Below are 19832 nucleotides of genomic sequence, written 5' to 3'. Positions count from 1 at the left end.
GACCACAGTCACAGAGAACACTTTCTGTAACACACTACACTGTAATGGACTGAAATCTTGCAGTGCCTGCAAGGTCTCCCTGCTCAAGAGGGCACAGTACAGGCCGTCTTAAGTTTGCCAGTGAACATCTAAATGATCCAGAGAAGATTTGGGGTCATTTCTGCTAAGGGTACAGGACAACTTAACTACAATGAAGGGTTGATGGACGGCACTGTAAAATCTGGATGAAAACCTCCTTCCCTAAGCCGGAATACTAAAGATGGGTCGTGGATGATAAAACCAAAACAAAACATACCACCAAGTCCACAAAGGAGTGGCTAAAGAAGAAGCAAATTATGATCATGCTGTTGCCTAGACAGTCTCTAGACCTCAGTCCTACAGAAAATCTGTGGAGGGAGCTGAAAAACAGCAACCAAGAACCCTAAAGGAGAGGGAACAAACCTGCTGACCAACTCCAAAAAACATCTTACTGCTGTGCTTGTCAAGAAGGGTTTGTTTTGCTTGGGATCAAATAGTCCCCTCAATGACATGAAAATCAACCTATAACTTTTATCTGTTTTTCTTGATTATAGTTTGATATTATGTCTCTCGCGATTAAAATGAAACTATCATAAAATCTAGGCACTGGTCATGTCTTTGGAAGTCAACAGGGAATGGAATAATTATTTCCCCCACTTTACACAAACATGCATACACATCCAAAATAGAATATAAAAACGCTGTATTTACCATATACACGAACGTCGTCCTCTCAGGAGAACCAAAAAACCTATTTTGGTAGGGGCGCAAGCATCCGTCGTGCACGTGGCCCCGCCTCCCGGTGGGAACATCCAATCAGATGTGAGTATTGTAATTTGACGGGAGGTCGTCAACAACTGATCGGAGAGGAGGAAAAGTGTCATTTGCTCGTGTGTTTGTTGTTTGTCGAGCGTTTTAGCGAGCAAGAGTAGTTCATGTGTTTTTAGCTCAAGGTGTATTAGTTAACGACAACCGCCCCTTACTCGCTTTTTAACTTGAATAAACAGCTATGGGCGATAAAGTTATGGAAAGCGGCTAACGTTAGCTAACTGAATGTATTTCAGTCGGTTACAATTGTCAGAAGTTGGCTAGTTTCAGGCTAGCTACTACGTAGTTAGCTACCGCTAGTGTAGTGTCAGGGAGCCTGCGGTGGGTTGTTGCCAGCGATAAAATCATTTCGGCTGTCTAGCGTCTTTGAGAGTGCAGAGGTTTCCCAATTTTTTTGTTTTGGACGGGACAAGATCTTTTGAGATATCTTACCATGGATTTGTTTGACAGTAACAGTTCAGGTAAGTAGACACGGGCAGAGGGTACAGTAAAAGAGCAAGCTAACAGCAGCAGGCCAGCTAATAACTGTCGGGACATTTGGCTGGGAGTGACATTCACCCGAGGACACATGCTGCGATTGACTTTTTAAAAACTGTATTAAAGCAGCTTTGTCTTTGCTGCGTAATTTCCTTAATTTTACTCTCAATCGATCTTGTTGATTGTTGATAGTCCTACCGTGACATGACACTTACATTTGCATACGAGTTTCATTTCCCCATAAGCATCAATCAGTGGGCTGCTTAAATATTTTAACTGAAATAAAGATAGTGAAACACATTTCTAACAGCTTAAGAACAGAGGTTGTGTTAACACAGCACCCTGTTACGTTTCAAGTTATCTGTAACAGCATAGCAGCACTGTTCGCTCGATATAAGTGTGCTTGGTTTGATAGCTGCTGTGTTTTCTCCTGACGTGGAGCGCCGATAAGTCACGCTCCCAGCCGCTCATGTTGTTTATAACCTCTGTTATGGTCCCAGGACGTGCATTGTTTTATTAGAGCAAACAAAAGAGAGGGCAGTGTACACACTATAACAGCTCAGAGGAAAGTAGCAGCAGCAGCAAAATCACTGTAGTTTGACTTCCTGTTTTTGTGTATCTTTGCGTGCATGTAAGGAGGTTTGATTGTGACTTGGTGATTTTCTGAGACCAAACTTGTATTTCGTAATCACATTTTCATCAGATAATGATGTTAAAACGTTTACATATTCTCCCTTCCTATAAACTTTAAAGAGTGAGCCATTTTGCAGTGTGTTTTCTGTGTTTTATTACTTGGGGACACACCTGCCAAACACAGGCACATATTTAGCTGTAGTTCTGTGAGTCTGCTGTTGGGTTTGTACTTGTTTTGCATAAACAGGAAAACCCCAGTTTGCCGATAGACTGCTTTAGTGTATTTACACACAGACCTGTGGGTGTTTTACATTTATCCTGCTTAATCATAACCATCACCATAACCACTTCTCTCTTCTGAGAATGTCATTTTGCTCATATGAAATATCTGTTTAACGTGTTTAGTCACTGCTATTCTTATAAACCCTTGTAGACCTTCCACTTTGCCCATTGCTTAGCTCCTAACCTATTTCTAGATATTCATCATGCAGCAGTGTGGTCCAGACAGGGAGACTGTGTCGACCCACGCTGTCATATCAGAAACACTGTACTGAGCACACAAGGAGCAAAATAATTCACCTCTGACATTTCTGGTCTGCTGACTTTCTTTGGGAGTTAAAGCTCATCTTTGTTTGCTGTAGTTGTTTTTGAGTGAACACTTGAGGTGTTCAGTGTCTTTCTGTGCTTTCCACTTACAGCCATGAAATGGAAAGTGAAAACTGTTTAGGCTGTAAAACCATGAATGGACTGTGGGGCTGAAACTGCAGAGTTGCACAGTTCATCATTTTAATACTTTAGTTATTGAATTAGGAAGTTGAACATGCCTCTGATTGTTTCAGGAATTACTGTGGGGAAAGTCTGGCTTCCAGGCAGTGACTTAAAGTTTGTAAAACAAGGCCTTCTCTTGTCATAAAGCTGCATATGCAGGTTAGTTTGAGGAAATGCACGCCTTTAAAAACTGCATGTGACATGGTCTAGTGATGAGTAGTCTTTGCTTTAGCGTTTTCCTATTTGGGGACTTTTTTCACTTCTTTTCCCTGTGGAGAAGAAGTTATTCCAGGTTTGTAATGTCTGCAGTTTAGTCTTTCAACAACCTGATAAACCTGTTCTGTGTAGATAAAAGAAGCAGGAAATACTGAAGAAGGTGTTCTAACGGGAAATTGCAAAAACTCTGTGAGCACTTTATGAAACGTGGCTTTGTGTTGAAAGCGCATTCAGTGACAACATTGCTCTTTGTGCCAGATAGTCTCTTCTGCTACTCTGTAATTCTACATCTTAATTCTGTTACATCTCTCTCCTTTCAATCATTTCCCTTTTTTTTTAGCAGCATCTGTCTGATTTCTCTTCCTCTTTGTGCTACAGAGCGTGCCAGCCTGCCGAGGAACATGATTGAGAACAGCATGTTTGAAGAAGAGCCCGATGTTGTGGATTTAGCCAAAGACTCCACAGCCTTTCCGGTATGCCAGTATGTCAGGGTTGATAATGTGAGCGAATTGGGGCAAATAGTTGTAAGCTGCTTCTGTCTGACAATGCTATCTCTTCATCATGGTAATACTTCATATGCAGTTTTAGTTTTCAGTCACCGCAGTGATGCTGCATCATACAGCCTTATAGATAAAGTCTTTACACTTTCTCATTCTCTAATAGTCACCAAATCCTCTCTTAAAGCTCCTCGATCCTTTTGCAGCTGCAGAAAGGACAGCTACAATCATTATTAAAACACATCTTCTTTCATTACCTGTTATCTGGACTCTTCTCTTACCTGATTATTGTTTTTATCATTCATTTCTCTGCACTCAGTCTCGTCACCCCCTCTACATATGACATTTTACCCCGTGCTAACTAACTTACATGGAAAGTCTATACAATGAATAGGAATCTGCATGATTTAACCAGAGGATAATAGAACCTACTGGATATGCTCTCTCCAGACGTTTCCTGCTCTTGATCCAGATGAAGTGACATATGAACCCCGTAGTTCACGGTTACTTGTGCGAGGCCTGGGGGAAAACGACATGGATGACGATGAGGAGGACTGCGAGTCTTCAGCACGTTTGTTGGGCATGTCTTTTATGAACCGAAGCTCTGCTCACAGATCCAACTCTTCTCCTTACACCAGACAGGCACCACCAAGGTAAAGTATGGGATAATGTGCAGCAAGTTTACTTAAAAAATTATTTTTTCTCTGTGGCATATAGGGCTTCATAAATACTTTAGTATTATTATATGATCTGAGTATTTTTGGAAAACAAATTTTGACTTAGTGAGTCGGAAGATAAAAGTACAGCATGTACAACAACATTGGTAGTCCCTGTTTGCCCAGCAGAGTTGTTAGTACTGTTGAAAAACAAATATATATTTATGAAGAGACATGCTGTTAGGAGTCCTGTCAGAAAACTTGTGGCTACAATTCCAATTTTGTTTTAAAACTATATTATGTCATTGTGCCAAGAATGAAATGACAGCAATGACAACACAGGCTAAGATGGTCTAAGTTTGAGTTGTGCTTCCGGATCAAAAAAGTAACCATTAAATATAGCAAAGTCATAGTTAAAATAATTGTGCAGGTTAACCTCAAAGTACTGTTATTGACTACATAAGGTAAATGTTAAAAAAAGCTGTATGCAGATACCACATCCTGTCACATAATAAAAAACTTTCGCATGTGAAGGCTTCAACTTTCACCGGCAAACTGTCTCATACTGAAAGATGATCATTTTTATACTCGCTGTCTAAATGCCGGTTATGAAAGCTCGCATTAACCAAAACTTGACAATCAAGTTAGCAGAGAGATCCTCTTCATATTTAAAATGAGTTAGTGTAAGTAATGTTAATCTCGTTTTGATTTCAGGTCATGTTCACGACCCTCATCACGTACCATAGTTGTATGTGTGTTATTCCTCGTGATAGTGGCCTCAGTGACCATGGTATTCTACTTCCTACCTGGCTGCACCTTTACTAAAGTAAGGAAAATATTAATTAGTCTTCAAGAATATCAATTTCAGAGCAAAAACATTTTATTTTTCTCCATGCTCAGTCACACATTCATTGCTCACTCCAACTCTCTATCCTCTGCAGGCAGGTTGTCATAAGCCAAACAAGACCAATCCCATTGAGCCAGTCTACCCCATCTCCACAAATGGTGAATTGTTTCCATGGGCACAGCTCCGACTCCCTCAAAGCATAAAACCTCTCAGCTATGACCTCACCCTGAACCCCGACCTCGACAAAATGACCTTCACGGGCAGAACTGTTATCAGCATGTCTATACTTCACAGCACAAACCGCATTGTATTCCATGGTGCTAATCTCAACATTACCAAAGCAACCTTCAAAGTGGGTTTGAAGAGAATTTTTTGTGTTCTGATGAATAAATTTACTTTTTTTTTTTTTTGTCTGCTAGTCTGTGACTAACACTTTCTCTCTTCCAGTTGGGTGATGGGCAGGCCAGTGATGTGACTGTACTGGAATACAAACCCAGACAGCAGTTAGCTGTTAATTTCTCAGAGGAGCTGAAAGCAGGCCAGTACTGTGTTTTGACAATGGAATATTCTGCCAACTTCTCAAACGCATATGATGGTTTCTACAAGAGCTTCTACATTGATAAGGATGAAAACAAAAGGTACCCCTTGCTCATTGGCTGTTTATTAGCAGGCTACTTACCACAAGCTTTTAAGGTGGCGGTAATTAAGGCATTACTTAAAAAGTTCTTATTTGTTCCAGCTGTTGTAACTAATTATAGACTGTTTTTAATCTTCCTTTTAGTTCAAAGAATCTTGAAAGACTAGTTAACTAGACTAGTTAATCAGTCAAGATTGAGAGTGCATCATAGCACTGAAACAGTATTAGTGAAGGTTATGAAACATCTTCTAATGGCCTTTGGCAATGAACTCATATCTGCGTTTGTCCTGTTAGACCTCAGTACAGTGTTTGCTACCACTGACCACAAGATTTTACTACAGATATTAGAACATACTGTTTGTATTAGATGAACTGTGCTGCAATGGTCTGAGTCATATCTGTTGGATAGATTTCCAATTAGTTAGTCGTGGAGTTCTGTGCTGGGACCAATACTTTTTACTTTATACTTGCTTCATTTAGGCAACCTTATAACAAAACACTGCATACAGTTTTATTGCTATGCAGATGATGCACAGCGTTATTTATCCATGAAGCCAGGTCATGCAAATCAACTAGTTAAATTAAAGGGATGTCATAAACACATAAAGGCCTAAATTACTTCTAAATTCAGATGTAACTGAGGTTATTGTACTCAGCCCTAAAAATCTAACAGGATATTTACTTCAGATGGCCTCATAGTGTTACCTTTAGTAACACTGTGAGTCATCTTGGAGTCATTTTGACCAGGATATGTCCTTCAGCGTGCACATCAAGCAAATATATAGGACTGCCTTCATTCATGTGGACAAGATCTTTAAAATTAGAATCATCCTGTCAGAATGATGCTGAAAAACTAGTTTATGCATTTATTACTTCTTGCTGGACTGTTGTAATGCATTGTTATCAGGCTGTCCTTAAAAGTCCACGAAAACCCTTCATTTGATTCTAAATGCTGCTGTGAGACTAGAAAGAAAGACCGTATTTCTCTTATTGGCACCAGAATTTAATTTAAAATTTTTCTCCTTATATACAAAACCTTGAATAATCAGGTCCCACCTTATCTTTAAGACCTCTTAGGACCATATCACCTCATTAGAGCACTTTGCTCTCAGATTCAAGGTTTAATTTTGGTTCCTACAGTTTTTAAAAGTAGAATCGGAGGCTTCATCGATCAGGTCCGTGTATTTTGGAACCAGCACCCAGTTTGGACTTGAAGAGACAGACGGCTTCTCCCACTCTACTTTTACGTTTTAAGATTAGGTTCAAAGCTTTCTTTTTTGATAAAGATTACAGTCAAGCCTGGGTCTAATGACCCTGACTCATACTGTACTAAGCGTAGGCTATTGGGGGCTTCCCATGATGCACTGACAAGTTCATCTTCACTCATTTCTTTTCACTCCCTGTGTGTTTATACACTACTAGTGCATTTAATCATTAGTACTTATAAAACTCCTGCCTTTTCTCTTATAGTTTTCCTTTTGACCTGTTTCTCTCTGCTGTCTACCCTTTCCCTTCACTCTCAACTGGCAGATAGTTGTCATTTCCCGAGCCTGGTTCTGCTGGAGGTTTCTTCCTGTTAAAAGGGTTTTTTTCTTTCCTACTGTTGTCACGTGTTTGCTCACACGGGGATGTCTTGTTGGAGTTTTTTTCTAATACTGTAGGGTCTTACACTTAAAATATACTTCACATTAAGGCGACTATTGTTGTGAATTGGTGCTATATAGGAACAATTGAATTGGTTCTGCCATAAGTACAGACTATGGAGTCAGCTCATCTCATCGCCACAGTCTAACAAATGAGTGCTTTAAAAATAACAAATACAGAAAGAAAATGTTTTATGGAGTTTAAACATTTCCAGCATGGTCATGTTCACCCCCTCTTTTCCCCAGGGTCCTAGCAGCAACACAGTTTGAGCCGCTGTCGGCCAGGAAAACCTTCCCTTGTTTTGATGAACCAGCTTTCAAAGCGACATTCCTGATTAAAATCAGCAGAAAAAAAACCTACATGACTCTTTCAAACATGCCCAAGGTAATTTAAAATGAATGAGTTTTGCATTATGATACTAATGGTTGAAACATTCTACTCAGTGTTTTATAAGGCTTCATTCATATGTGGTTGAATTATTTTTATTCACTTGTTCATTTGTTATTTTTGGCAGTATCCGACTAGATTTAAATGTATGAAAACTGACACAAGGTTTGAATTACATTTGGTTACAGTAGCATGAGAGTTTAACATCCTAATAGAGGTTTGGCTTTTGAAGAAGTGATTCTTCTTTTTTTGTACAGATGCTGAATGGTGACAATTTTAAATTAATGCCAGCTGTTACATACCGGCTTGGATGTACAAAATGAAATATGCTTTCTTCTGAGGAGGCTTACATGATGGGTTTGTCCACTGTATTATAGAGTTCACAGAGTTTCGATTTTTTAAGATACTGTCAGTTGCAGTAAACTTACAATTGTGCTTTGTCACTATGTAACCACAGTTTACAAAGCATAATTATAATAATATCCTGTCCTGAAGACTTTGTAATTCTTGTAACCACTATGGCTTCTCAGGTCACGGTGGGGGTACAGTCAATACTACCAGATGGTGTGCTGCACTGCTGTATTCATCCACAATAAGTCAACAATACTGATTTATTGCAGAGGACTTCAATACATCCTTGTTTTGTGTATTTCAGGCAAAATCCACAAATCTCTCCAATGGCCTTGTGCAGGATGAGTTTGAAAAGACCAGTGTTAACATGAGCACTTACCTGGTGGCCTTCATCGTTGCTGACTTCACCCCTAACACCAAAAATGTTTCAGAAACCCAGGTAGGTCTAGCAGAGAAATATTTTTCTGTTTCAGTTCAGCCTCTGCAAATATTTTTTTTAAAATGTATTTTTCAGTGAGGCTGTGCTGTTGTTGATAAACTATATATATGTGTATACATATAAATACCTTTTATTGTTTGTGTTAGGTGTCAGTCTACTCTGTACCAGAGAAAAATGGGCACACTGAGTATGCTCTGACCATAACCTCTAAACTGCTGGAGTTTTACAATAACTTCTTTGACATTAATTACCCTCTCAAAAAACTAGGTGAGTAAATCAATGGATATTTAATTATACACACTCTGTGCTCTATCCTTGTGTAACTGTTCTCCCCCTGTCCCGTTTTTACACAACCCCATATGCTGTCTTTCTCTGGTGTCAGACTTGGTAGCTATTCCTGACTTCCTGGCAGGAGCCATGGAGAACTGGGGGCTAATCACTTTTCGGGAAACCACTTTGTTAGTGGGCAAAGAGTCTTCTCTCCTGGAAAAACAAGTGGTGGCTTCTGTCATAGCACATGAGCTTGCTCATCAGGTACTTTTGTTTGTGTTTGTATCTGTGAAAAGAAACAGTGAATATGTTCACATGTCCAATGTTTTTTTGTTTTTTTTTGTTTTACAGTGGTTTGGAAACCTGGTGACTATGACATGGTGGAATGACCTGTGGCTCAACGAAGGCTTTGCCACTTACATGGAGTACATGTCACTGCAGGAAGTGTCGCCCGACCTGGAAACTGTACGTTCTGCCGTGTAGCTTGCCAAATTATTTGTCATAGTTTTAAATCAGATAATGTTATGTGCTCCTACATATGCAGTATGTCCTGTTTGTTTGCAGGGTAATTTATTCCTCTCAGTGCGGTTCAGAGCCCTAGACAAAGATGCACTAAACTCCTCGCACGCTGTGTCGACAGACGTTAATACAACAGAACAAGTAGAGGAGATGTTTGACTCTGTCTCTTATGAAAAGGTAAACTCTGACTTATAAGTACATCACATGCTGTTCATTAATTCACTTAACTTTGATTTCTAGCTGTTCATTTAAGGAAATAGTGACCCTCACATGAATTCTTGATAGTTTATTGCTAGTTTATTATTCTTTGTCTTCCAGGGTGCATCCATTCTTCTAATGCTGAATGCTTCCTTCCCCGGAGATCAACAGTTCAGAAAGGGTATCATTGAATATCTCAAACAGTTCAGTGGATTAAATACAGACACTGATGACCTCTGGAACAGCCTCACACAGGTATTAGTGGTGTGTTTTTTATGTTCATGCATATGTGTGTTTTTACTGACACAGTGGCTGGTTATTTTTTCCCCTTTGTGAAGTGGGATTGTGGCAAAATGTAGCCTTGGTAAAATTTACCATAGAGCTTGACCAATACAGTATTTTTAAGACCAATACCAATATTTGTTGATTTAAAAATCAATTTTTTTTTCTTTCTGTCGCACAACACCTATTTATTTACTCATTTACACTCTCCCTAAATCTGCATGGATCAGCTGGTTGTTGTGTTAAAAGATGTGCATGACTAATTGACTAGAAGTTCAAACGTTGCTGCTAGAAATAAGAGTTGGCTATATGTAGCATTCTTATTTTTTTAAATGGAAGATATTGTCAAAGATGTTACACAACCGCTGGGCACTGTCAGACTGCAGCCTTTACAGTTGGCTGCACACACCTCTCTGTGTGTCCGTGAAAGGAAATTGTAAATGAACGAGGGAAAAGTAAAACAGATGGCTGCCAGAGTGCTGCCTGCGCTTATCTGTAGTACTTTATAGGAAAGCATGAGCAGCCGTAGGTTGGTTTTGCCAGAATAAACTGGAGTAAACTGGAGTGTAGAAGCTAGACAGGAAGAAACTGAGGCTACTGCTGCTAGTTCTGCTATGGCTAGCCAAAGGCTGTAAGTTAATCTGATATTGTGCATATTTACAACATTATACAGAATGTAAAGTGCCGCACCTTTAAGCAACATTTAAAACATGATTGTCTAATAAGAAATATGATTAATGGGTTCATATAGCCCTTAAAATACAAATGAAATATTTGTAAGAAGGTTCTGACCTTTGGGCTCGTTGAGTAAACAAAGTTTTTCTCTCTCATTTAAACGGCTAGAAAATTAGTCACCAGGATGTATCCTAGTTCCAAACACCCATGTTACCAAAAAGGAAGATGCATAGTGCCCTCTGGTGAACAAACTATGTAACACCAACACTCATAACCTGGTTAAAGAGTGTTTCTCCTGTCCCTGCTTTACTTTTTTTTTTTTTAACTTGTCATCTATCAACATTATACTTGCTGATATCAAACTAGTAAATAGATAATGCCTGATGGGCTCTAATCTACTGTAGCAGCAACTACAAGTGCTTTATCTGTACTACACTGTTTACGTCTTTGCATATAAGGAAAGATTTTGTTAGTGGATAGCATTGCAACTATGCAAGATACAGATGATTACATATGAGTCCTGAGTAGGCTCTTATAAGGCCTTTTGAAAATAGTCCTGTTAAATATAGATATGTTATATTACCTTGTTTTCTAACTTGGTAAATAGTCTCATAATGGAGATTATTTAGAACTTCTTTTTTTAAATAGATATTTTTATTCTGTTTACTCTTTGCTGAGGTATTGCAGTCAATCTATAATTCAAATGTAGCTAATATGCTCTACATAGAATGTTCCCTTGCTTGTTCTCTTGCTTATTCCCTTTTGATGGCAGAGCACAAGACAGATGCAAAGACTATATAATTGTGACAAGAGTGTTTCAACCTAATGACCTCAGTTAAAGTTGATGCTTTCATTTGCTTAGTCATCTTATTGTCTGCCACAATGCTAACAACTTGATCAACAAGTCTCTCATAGTTTAGAGTTTATCTTTGATCTGTTCATCAAAGAGATCTTTTTGGATAGATTCTGTGAGTAGTGTACACTTTGTTGCCATTTGGATACTAGAAATTGTAATTGTTTGCACAAATTTTGAGAATATAGCTGCAAAATATGAGTCCCCTTCTACACTAATTCTCATGTGTGGAGAAAAAATGAAAGCGTGACATTTGGCTGCACACACAGATCAAATATTCCCCTTCCTATCCTCAGACCGATAAGTCCACGCACCACATGAATGTATCGCAGATGATGACATCGTGGACATCACAGAAAGGCTTCCCACTGGTCACTGTGAACCTCATGGGAAACCAGGTGACACTCGCACAGGAGCACTTCTTGCTCACATCTGACAATACCACGCATACGTCAAGGTGGGTTACACATTACCACACAGACAGACAGACACACATAAATCATAAGGACACCACCGTGCTAACTGTAGTGTGCACTCTGTTTAGCTTGTGGCATATTCCAGTGACGTACGTGAACGACAGCTGTAGTTTGGCCCCTGAGTGCAGACAGGTTTTCACTCTGAAAAATAAATCAGGTAAAAGACTAAAATAGAAACCTATTCTAATTGTCCTTGGCTGAGCTGCTCTCGAATGAAAAGTTTTAAGTGTATTCATGTGTTTATTTGTTTTGTTTTGGGGTTTGTTTGTTTTTTTTTGTATTTTCAGACACATTTAAGCTGTCAAAAAATGTAACTTGGCTGAAGTTGAACTACAAAAATACAGGCTTCTACATAGTGGACTACGGAAAGGATGGCTGGTCTGCTCTTGCTCAAGCTTTGTTCTCAAATGTCGGCGTTCTTACACACGAGGACCGTGCTTCACTTATACATAACATCTTTGCTCTCTCCAGGTATCAAAGTCTTTTAATTGCATTTAGTGATGAAAGTCTTTTTTAAATTTCTTCTGCTTCATTTTGATGCTCTTCTGTTCCTCGTTTGTCCCGTGTCGTCACTAGATTGGGACGTGTGTCCTTCCTGCAGGTCATAAATCTACTGAAATATGTCTCAGCGGACACTGAGACTTCTCCTGTGACAGAGGCCCTTTTACAGCTCAATAATATCTACCGACAGCTTGAAAAAAGACAGGAGTCTAATCTTGCATCCCGCATGAAGGTATTGAACTCACACCCAAGAAATTAGATTTTCAGTAAAGACAGAATTTTTAAAGTTTTGCTTCTGACTCCAAAACAATGGATTTTAAATCAAACTGCCAAGATGTGATTGAAGTGCAGACTTGAATCTTTAATTCAGGGGGTTTAATAAAAAACTTTACATTAGCTGTATCTAGGGTAGTTTTCAATACCTGGCTAAAAGTCCTTTGCAGTCCTGCCTGAAGTCTAGGACTCACAGGTATCCCCAGTTGGTGTGTTTTCTCCCTTAAGATGTTCTGCTAAGCCTTTACTGCAGCCACCTTCAGCCGCTGCTTATTTGTGGGTCTCTCTGTCTTCTTTTTCAGTTTGACTGAAAAGTTGCTCTATTTGATTGAGATCAGGTGAATGTCTTGGCCATTGAAGAATGCCTCGTTTTTCTTGGACTGATTTTGCAATGTACTTTGGTTTGTCATCCATTTATACTGTTAAGAGTTTTCTGATCAGTTTTGCCGCATTTCTCTGGATCTGAGCAGAGAGTATAGCCCTGTACACTTTACAATTCCTCCTGCTTCTTCTAGCAGCAGTGACTTCAACAGTAAACACGATTGACACAATTGTTACATTTCACAAAACGGCCAGTATGACGTTCTTTAATTTCACTATTAATCTACATCTTTTAACATTACTTCTTTTTTTTTTCTCTTTTTTTTTACGTCATATTACGTGATAAAACTTTAATTTGCTAAAAAAAAAATCTGACTTTGATTTGACACTTAACACATAACGTATCTTTGATAAGGTCAGAGCAAGTCTTTTTCCTAGTTCATCTGCGTTTTGGCTTTATCATGCTAATGAATGTGTTTTGTTTTGGGGTTTGTTTTGTTTGTTTGTTTTTTGACAGAATTTTATTATGAGCAAATTTCGTAATCTGACGGCCAAACAAACATGGGAAGAAGAAGAGAATGTGTCCAAACAGGAGCTGCGCTCTGCTCTGCTGGAGATGGCCTGTAATCTGAATGATGAAAACTGCACCCAGCAGGCCACGTCCCTGTTCAAAAAGTACATGGAGTCAAATGGTACTCTCAGGTACGTCCAGAGCACAACAAACATTTCATTGTCTTACTCTGCTTCGTTTCAAGCTGGTAACACGGTGAACAGTATTAGTCAAACATCATTTTAGAAATAGAGATTGACAGACCACGTGACTTTTGCGCATTGTATTGTGGGTAGGAGTGGCAACAAAATCAAAACACTGCATCAAGAGCTAGTATTTCCAGCATCATTAATTCTGCGGTTTTAATCCCTACTTGCATTTTATTTGCCCCCAAAACTGTTGTGTACAAAACGACGGTGAGTGTATGCACTCACAAAATGTTTAAAAACTTCAGATCCCTACAACAAGCCCAGGTCCAGTTTACTTTGGTGATTTGGACTATTCCATTTCACAGCTGTTGTTACATTTTTTTCTTTATCTCCTGGCCAACACAATCTATTTGTCATTTCAGGTTGTAGTATTACACAACATTTTCAGATCTAATAGAAATAAAATAAGAATTCATTCAATTCAATGTCTCTATTTATAACTGGCATTATTGTTTCATTCTATTATAGAATCTTACAGGAAAGACGCAACATTGTATTCCATCATGCTTTATTAGCTGCTTCGGTGAAAAACAAATCAACAATGCCAAAAAACCATATTAAAACAACATATTGGAAAACAGTTATTCATCACTTGATTGCTTCAATACAACACTTGGGCACATATATGTGGGACTTTTCATGGCTGTTTTGAGCTCTCTCTCTCTTAACCGATCAAATCCCGCTGTGGTAGCAGCTTTAAAATCAGTATGACCCAGGTTGATAGAGGGTGCCCAGTCTGTATTCCAGCATTTTGTAGGCTGGTTTTCCTACAAAACACAACAAACATTGGCCCGCAAAGCCACAGTGAACAAAGCAGCATAGCGTAACGAATTCATTTCAAATCAATATAAGACTTATTTGTAACCTACATCAACAATCATGTTAAACAGAAGACTTACCTTTATGGAAATGCTTGGAGCAGACTAACATGTGAACTGGAGTGTTCTGGGACATTATATTTGGTCTTTGAATGGCTGCAATCCAGGTCATCCGTCGGCTCTTTGTTACTTCGGAAACATGGCTTAAACAATTTCTCTTCCACAACGTAATCCGATAACAACTGATCTCTTTACCGGTCGGCTTCCCGTGGCTGGTATGCGACCGGCTATTGCAGTTAATAATACAACAGCATCTTGCCATTCTTTCTGTTTCTTTTTATCACTGTGTGACTGTTTTCATGTGAAAGCCTGCGTGTGCTAGTACCGCTTGCCACTCGTACCCATAATCCTTTGCGGTTTTACGCCACATTTTCAATCTCTATGGAAGGTGATGGGACCTAATGGAATCAGAAAATTAGAATTGAGTAGCAAAAGTAAAAGTCTGTTTCTTTTGTATTTATTGTCATAGGATTCCTGGTGATCTGCAGCAGACTGTATTTACAGTGGCTGGCCGGTCTGATGAAACCTGGGACGCTCTTTTCAACATATATGTACATGCCACGTACGATTCAGAGAAGCGGAAAATGCTAAAGGGCCTAGCATCCACTCAGAACCCACAACGTTTAGTACAGTAAGTTTTTTTTTTGTTTGTTTTTGCATTTGTTAATTATGCGCTATTTTAACAAAGTCCGTTTCCCCGCCCATTAATTTCATCTGCAACTCAAAGTCCTGCGATGCCATTAAAATGACTTCACTTGATTCCACCAGAGCAAAAGTTTGACATACTCAAGGTCTCACAGTTACTCACCTTGTCAGTGCTGTAGTTATATTACTGTAGTTTACATGTAAAAATTGTTACTGACCCTGCGAAGTATTTATAGTTTGTTTTTTGTTTCTGGCATAAGCAATCTTGATGTTTACTGACTCAGCAGGTGGAAAACTGTTATTAAATTACTTCAAACTTGTTCTGCGTTTGGGGCATCATTATACTGTAATGTATAATGGTGCCCCACACATCTAAACAAACTGATCTTCAATAAGTTGATTAGACTGCATTTTGGGGATGCTAGATTATGTTAGAATGTAGCTGATGTCTTTTTCAGTAAGTCCATCCATTTATTTCCATCCATGCGGGTGTGAATAAACAGCAGCCTACGCAGAGAAGCACAGACCTTGCTCCACCAGCTCTTCTGGTGTAAAGTCAGTTGCTCCCAGATGTAATCTCTCCAGCATGTCCTTGGTCTGCCCCAGGGGCTCTTACTGGTAGAACAGGCACAAAACATCTCATCCAAAAGGGGCCCAGAAGGGATCCTAGTCACCTCTGCTGGGATCTTTCAAAACAGAGGAGTAGCAGCTCTACACTGAGTCCTGTCTCCATGGAAGAGCCCAGACAGCCTTCAAAGAAAGATCATTTCTGCTGCTTGCATCGGTCTTATTCTTTTGGTCACTACTCAGAGCTTGTGATCATAAGTGAGAGCAGGGACATAGATCATAGATTGATGTGACTGGTGAATCGCAACATCTGCTAGACACTGCCCTGTCTCTCTGTACATCTGCATTTATTTATCATGGATATTTAACAAGTCGTGAAAATGTTGTTATTAAAAGGTTGAGATTTGTATATTAGAAGTTATTTGTTTTAAAACCTGTTAATATAATAGTTATAAACCTTTGAGATGTACGGCAGTGGTGTCAAACGTGTGTCAAACACCAAAGGGTCCAATTCGACCCACTGGATGGCTTTACAGTAAAGTCATTAACTCCCCTGAATTTTCAATAGGATGTATTGTTAAGCCTTTTGTGATAATACCAGCATTAGTATACAGGAGTGAAAGTATAAAAAATGTTTCTAGATTTCAACAAGAAGTCAGCAAATGAAGATTTTGTGCATTTTCACATTGATCTGGGAATTGTAATGACCACAGACTTCCCAGTTATTTTGAAGTAATGCTATGTTCTGTTTTCTGGCACATTTTTAAGGGAGAGCGGCAAAGAGCATTACACTTTGGTTTATGGCTTCAGTTTTTTAAAATTCTCCTCTATCTCAACTTAAAGCTTTCAAAATGTACTTCTTTATACTAAAGATTGTTTGATCCCCACGCTGTGTAGTTACAATCAGGGTCCTTTTGACATGTTTGGTTTCTTTCTAGGATTCTGTCGTTTGGTCTGAGGGGAAGTCTCATTCAGACTCAGGAGTTGCCTTTGGTTATCAGCACTATGTGTCAGAGCTTTGCTGGTTGTTTGTTTGCCTGGGACTTCATACAAGAGAACTGGGACCGCCTCATAGAGAAGTAAGTTAGTCTCAGAGTTTCCCTTTGTATAGCATTTTGAGATAATTTCACCTGAAAATTCAACGATTTTGTCTTTTGGGCTGCAGGTTCCCTATTGGCTCCTTTGCCATCCAGGCAATCATCAAATCTGTTACCTCCCAGTCCTCCACACAGGCACAACTTCATAAAGTATGTCCTTAAGTCATTTCTTATGAGAATGCATTTGTTTGACTCTCAGTGTACTTGTTTCGTGAGCTGAGCTTGTGTGTTTTGATGTCTTATAGGTGCAGGCTTTCTTCTCTGGTCTGAAGGAGCGTGGCTCTCAGATGAGGAGCGTGCAGGAAGCTTTGGAAACCATAAAGCTGAATCAGCGCTGGATGGACAGGAACCTGCCTACACTCCAAAAATGGCTGTAACACGGATGCTCCAACAAGTCTCCACCCCAGTAACAAGCAACTGGGCTGTTTCTTTGAGACAACAACAGTATTTGCACTATCTTAGGACTGTGTCCTTTACCTCCCCTCATCCAGACCAGAGCGCTAATCAGTGGTTGTGCTCTAGCTGGTTGGACAGGTTGTTTTAATTTTTGAGATTGGTCCTGTAAGTTGTACATGATAGCTCAGGGTGGATCTGATTGTGTGTGTGTGATTGTGACAGGGGGTCGTCAGATGCAATACACACTCCTCATGTTTTATGCTGTTGACCAAACCTCTTCCGCAGTTCTCATCTAAACCTCACGCCTGAGCAGACAATCATGCTTTCACCCACACTCCTTTGGCCCAACCACCTCTCAGGCACCTTTCATCGTGAGCTGTAAAACGGCCACTTTAAAATAAACTCAATAGTATGATTAATGTCAATATTACTGTGTATGTGAAGATGCAGCTGTCAGGGATTTCTCAGCAATGATGAATTTAAATTAATGTTACTTGATAGATAGGATTATCCTTAGAGTTAAAGTAACCACGTGTCTTTTTGTTGGAAGAATATCTACCTGTCAGCCTGTACTAATTATTCATGCGATCCCAAGTGTTTGCTATACTAGTCATGGTTGGGCTACAAGATTTGTTCGTTGATGAGTAGATGCCAGTGTGTTGGTATTGAATGAATGTACTGACAAAAATATCCCACTGTGTACTGTAGATGATGTACAAAAAATAGTGCAGGTTTAAAATGATAGCCATTGTGTCTTAGGTGAGAGCAGGCAGTGCACACTGGAGCTAAACATTCATTTCTTCCTTCCTTTCTATCTCTCCCCCAAACTTTAATCCCAGCCAAGCTTTAATCAACAATTTTTTAATTTTTTTTTTTTCTTTTTAAATTTGGATCACTTTCCTGCAATGAAGTCACTTTACAGACTCACTCTTTGGCTTTTTCCGCTTGTAAAGTTGTAATTATAGTGTAGATATGCTCAACCCCAAAGCCTTTTCCCTTGCCGTTTTGGATGTACCATTTTAAACATCTAAACTTTAAACAATTTAATAATTAGCTTTCTTGTGTGTGTGTGTGTGTGTGTGTGTGTGTGTGTGTGTGTGTGTGTGTGTGTGTGTGTGTGTGTGTGTGTGTGTGTGTGTGTGTGTGTGTGTGTGTGTGTGTGTGTGTGTGTGTGTGTGTGTGTGTGTGTGTGTGTGTGTGTGTGTGTAACTGTACACATCTACCTGATCAGGAGTCTTGGTTAAAGTGTTTTACTGCATCTCTTGATTTGAGACAACACCTGGAGGTCATTTGCTCATGAATGTTGTGTTTTAAGGGCTAATGTGCATATTTAAGTATCCAAAGTATACAGAAGAACAATCCATGTTGATAGTTTGCTCAGTAAGCTGTTACTTGTCAGCCAAAAATAGGAATGTTTAAAGTTGGTCCAGTGTTAACCACCTCTGTATGTTCACTATTTATTGTCTTGAGATAGCTCCTCCAGTTTTGCAACAAGATGTTATTTAAGTACAGCTGTACCCTCAGCCAAAGCGGTACTTATTCACTCTATTGCTTGCCATGATTGGCAGGTGAAATGTGATCATCATTACATTCAGGAGGCCTGCATCTCTTTTTTGGTGGTCATAATATTGTTTGTTCCATTGATGTAAAAAAAAAAACAAAAAAAAAAAACCAATGTCCAAAACAGTAGTACAGACTGTTGTTACAAAGGCATCTGTGCACAGTTGCTGGTAATGGTGGCCTTTTTTTTATTTCGGAGAATGCAACTATTCCTGTGAACAGGTGAGAACGATGGTGTACGGCACTGTGAAGAACTGAGATGGTACCGATTTGGTTACACTTTACCAGTAAAGTTTCCCCCTTTATTTATTCCATTATATCTATAATGACTTTACAGAAATATTTTGGAATCCTTGCATTTTTATCCTCCTGATGATTTTGGCTCATTTTCCTTAGAAAGGCCTTACTATCTTGTTACATTAGCCGGAGAGTTTGATTTTCATGTCTCATTTTCTGTCAGAGTCCTGGCAATCATAGTATGTGATGATAGGGCTACTGTAGAGGACCACATGTGCAGTAAAGCCAGTCAGACTGTCTTTGTTTTTGTTGCACATTAATGAAATGCTGTAGATGCTTTTATCATTTTGTTGCTCTTCATTTGAATAAAAATATAAATAATAAAGGTTTTTTTTTTCTTCCTCCAAAAGGTTTGTATAGTTTATATACTGCTTAAAAACGTTTAAGAAACACTTTGAAAACACATCAGATCTCAGTGGTTAAAAAGAAAAGCATGCTGGATATCTATGCAGATATGGACCGGGTAATGTGTTAGTAATAAAAGGATACCAAATCATTACATAAAGTCAAACAACCAAAACCAAATGATACTCAGAAGTTTTTATGACAATCAAAGGATTTCATCCTGAAACCTAATGGCAGACAGGGTGCTGGTGCCTAGCCTGCAGAGGTCTGTGCATCCTTCTGTGAATACGCCTCTTCAGACCATCACTGACAGCCGTAGTGAATTTAATTAAAGTAACTCTATGAAATAAGCTTGCACCATTGAGTCTTACGTACATGGCTTAGGTAAAAGAGAATCTCTCAGTTTAGGGTTATGTAGGGACAGATCCGAATAGAATATAAAATCGCACTAAAGCTCGCTCAGTATTAAGAAAAGTATAAGATCTGTTTACAGTCAAACTTAAAGTCTGCCCGGCGACCAGG

The 19832-nt window shown here is 39.1% G+C and overlaps 1 protein-coding gene across 2 annotated transcripts; it reads left to right on the top strand.

The window, feature by feature from the left end:
• Positions 1-862: 862 nt before the first annotated feature.
• Positions 863-19290, top strand: lnpep (leucyl/cystinyl aminopeptidase). 2 transcript variants are annotated; one of them, XM_086314165.1, is made up of 22 exons: positions 864-1307; positions 3319-3413; positions 3888-4090; positions 4808-4919; positions 5035-5292; positions 5388-5578; positions 7467-7605; positions 8264-8398; positions 8545-8665; positions 8781-8932; positions 9020-9133; positions 9233-9364; positions 9506-9640; positions 11492-11652; positions 11740-11828; positions 11959-12142; positions 12248-12404; positions 13284-13468; positions 14873-15034; positions 16554-16694; positions 16781-16862; positions 16958-19290. In XM_086314165.1, the coding sequence occupies exons 1-22, from the start codon at positions 1280-1282 to the stop codon at positions 17087-17089; spliced, it is 3108 nt and encodes a 1035-aa protein (XP_086170291.1). In that variant the 5' UTR covers positions 864-1279; the 3' UTR covers positions 17090-19290. The 2 variants fall into 2 exon arrangements, with proteins under 2 accessions (XP_086170290.1, XP_086170291.1); XM_086314164.1 differs by having other exon boundaries at positions 863-1307; positions 8781-9133.
• The last annotated feature ends 542 nt before the right edge of the window (positions 19291-19832 follow it).

The sequence above is a fragment of the Aulonocara sp. 'chitande type north' Nkhata Bay genome, linkage group LG12 (genome assembly GCF_057382095.1).
Source record: "Aulonocara sp. 'chitande type north' Nkhata Bay isolate Kocher_YH1m ecotype deep benthic linkage group LG12, A_spYH_male_GT1.1, whole genome shotgun sequence".
Lineage (NCBI taxonomy): Eukaryota > Metazoa > Chordata > Actinopteri > Cichliformes > Cichlidae > Aulonocara > Aulonocara sp. 'chitande type north' Nkhata Bay.
This window is presented reverse-complemented; position numbering and strand designations above follow the sequence as displayed.

Bases quoted from the DNA above. Each gene is read 5' to 3' on its own strand.
- lnpep (XM_086314164.1), top strand. From the start codon at position 1,280: ATGGATTTGTTTGACAGTAACAGTTCAG. The intron at 4,091-4,807 runs GTAAAGTATGGG...TTTTGATTTCAG, and splicing joins ACCAGACAGGCACCACCAAG to GTCATGTTCACGACCCTCAT. The intron at 5,293-5,387 runs GTGGGTTTGAAG...TCTCTCTTCCAG, and splicing joins TTACCAAAGCAACCTTCAAA to TTGGGTGATGGGCAGGCCAG.